Source organism: Castanea sativa, chromosome 5, assembly GCF_040712315.1.
Source record: "Castanea sativa cultivar Marrone di Chiusa Pesio chromosome 5, ASM4071231v1".
In the NCBI taxonomy this organism is placed as follows: Eukaryota; Viridiplantae; Streptophyta; class Magnoliopsida; order Fagales; family Fagaceae; genus Castanea; species Castanea sativa.
Window position 1 is genome coordinate 6,444,276 of NC_134017.1, and position 1,443 is coordinate 6,445,718.

At 42.9% G+C, this 1,443-nt stretch overlaps 1 protein-coding gene across 1 annotated transcript; it reads right to left on the bottom strand.

Moving 5' to 3' along the window:
• Nucleotides 1-671: 671 nt before the first annotated feature.
• Nucleotides 672-1,238, bottom strand: LOC142634634 (uncharacterized). Its single transcript, XM_075808926.1, has one exon. The coding sequence runs from the start codon at nucleotides 1,236-1,238 to the stop codon at nucleotides 672-674; it is 567 nt and encodes a 188-aa protein (XP_075665041.1).
• Between the last annotated feature and the right edge of the window lie 205 nt (nucleotides 1,239-1,443).

Consider the following 1,443-nt stretch of genomic DNA (forward strand, 5'->3'; position numbering starts at 1 on the left):
ACATCAAAATCATGCATATCTAGCAACACCAAATCAGCCAATAACTCTCTACCCTCAATACAAATAATACAAGACTTAAGCACAAGATTAGCCATTAAAGTATCACCGACAGGGGTAGAAACCGATAACTCAAAATCAAGTAGTTCGTGGCTCTTATCATGATTCTTAGCAAATGCACAAGAAACAAAAGGTTGCGTAGAACCAGGATCAAAAAGAACTTTAGCATGTGCAGAGAACAAAGGAAGTATACCTGCCACCACCGTATCCGTGGCCAGAGCATCCTCAGTAGTCAAGGCATACACTCTACCTTGCACCTTCTTCCCATTATCATTACCCTTTGTAACTTGAGATGAGGAAGAGGAACCCGAGCCCTTAGAACTTGGGCAATCTCTAGCAAAGTGTCCGGGTTGCTTACAAACAAAACAAATCTTAACCCCATCACAATTTTGTCCATCATGAAGTTTACCACAACGAGAGCAAGACTTCTTTTCACCAGACTGAGGATAGGCACTCTTGTTATGCCTAGAAGATTGTCCTTTATTACCCAAGTTTTTAAATAATCCTTTCTTATGCCCTTGACCCTTACCATGTTGAGAATTAAAGGGCCCTTGCTTCTTTTCACTCTCCTTGGCATTGGGGTTGTACTTATAATCTTCTTCAAGACTCATTGCCTACTTCACAGCCTCAATAAAAGTATCCACTCCAAAGGCTATAATGAGAGGGCGAATCCTACCATCAAGGCCTTCCCGAAACTTTTTCACTTTCTTGGACTCATCCGGAATCAAGTAAGGAGCAAACCGAGAGAGCTCAACAAACTTAGCAGCATACTCTTCCACTGTTATAGCCCCCTGAACCAAATTTGAAAATTCTCTTGCCTTACGGTCCCTCACTACATTGGGGAAGTATGCCCCATTAAAAAATTCCTTAAACTTCTCCCAAGTAATGGGAGTGTCCCTTTCCAACTCCATCCTCAATAATTGCTCAGTGCTTGACCACCATCTCTCAGCAAAACCCTGAAGAGCAAAAGTGGCATACATCACCTTCTGAGCATTAGTGCATTCAAGGGCTCTCAGTAATTTTTCCATCTTTAGCAGCCAGTTCTCTGCTGCTATAGGATCAGGTCCCTCATCAAAAGTTGGAGGGTTTTGCTTAGTGAACTCCCCAAAAAGGCAACCCTCCCTCCTATGTTCACCACCTTGGACTACTCTAGCAATCCTGGCATAAATCCTGTCTGCCATTGCCACCTCATCAATCCCACCACCATCAGGAGTGACAGATCTCTCACGCTCTTGGCGTTGCCTATGGCCATGCTCAGAAGTTGTAACCTCATCCACATGCCTTACTTTACGTGCTTTTTTTTAAGAGGCATAGTGTACCAAAGTACTTATACCTATACCCAAGAAACAAGCAAGTAAATCAGAAGGCAACATAGAAGGTTAACAT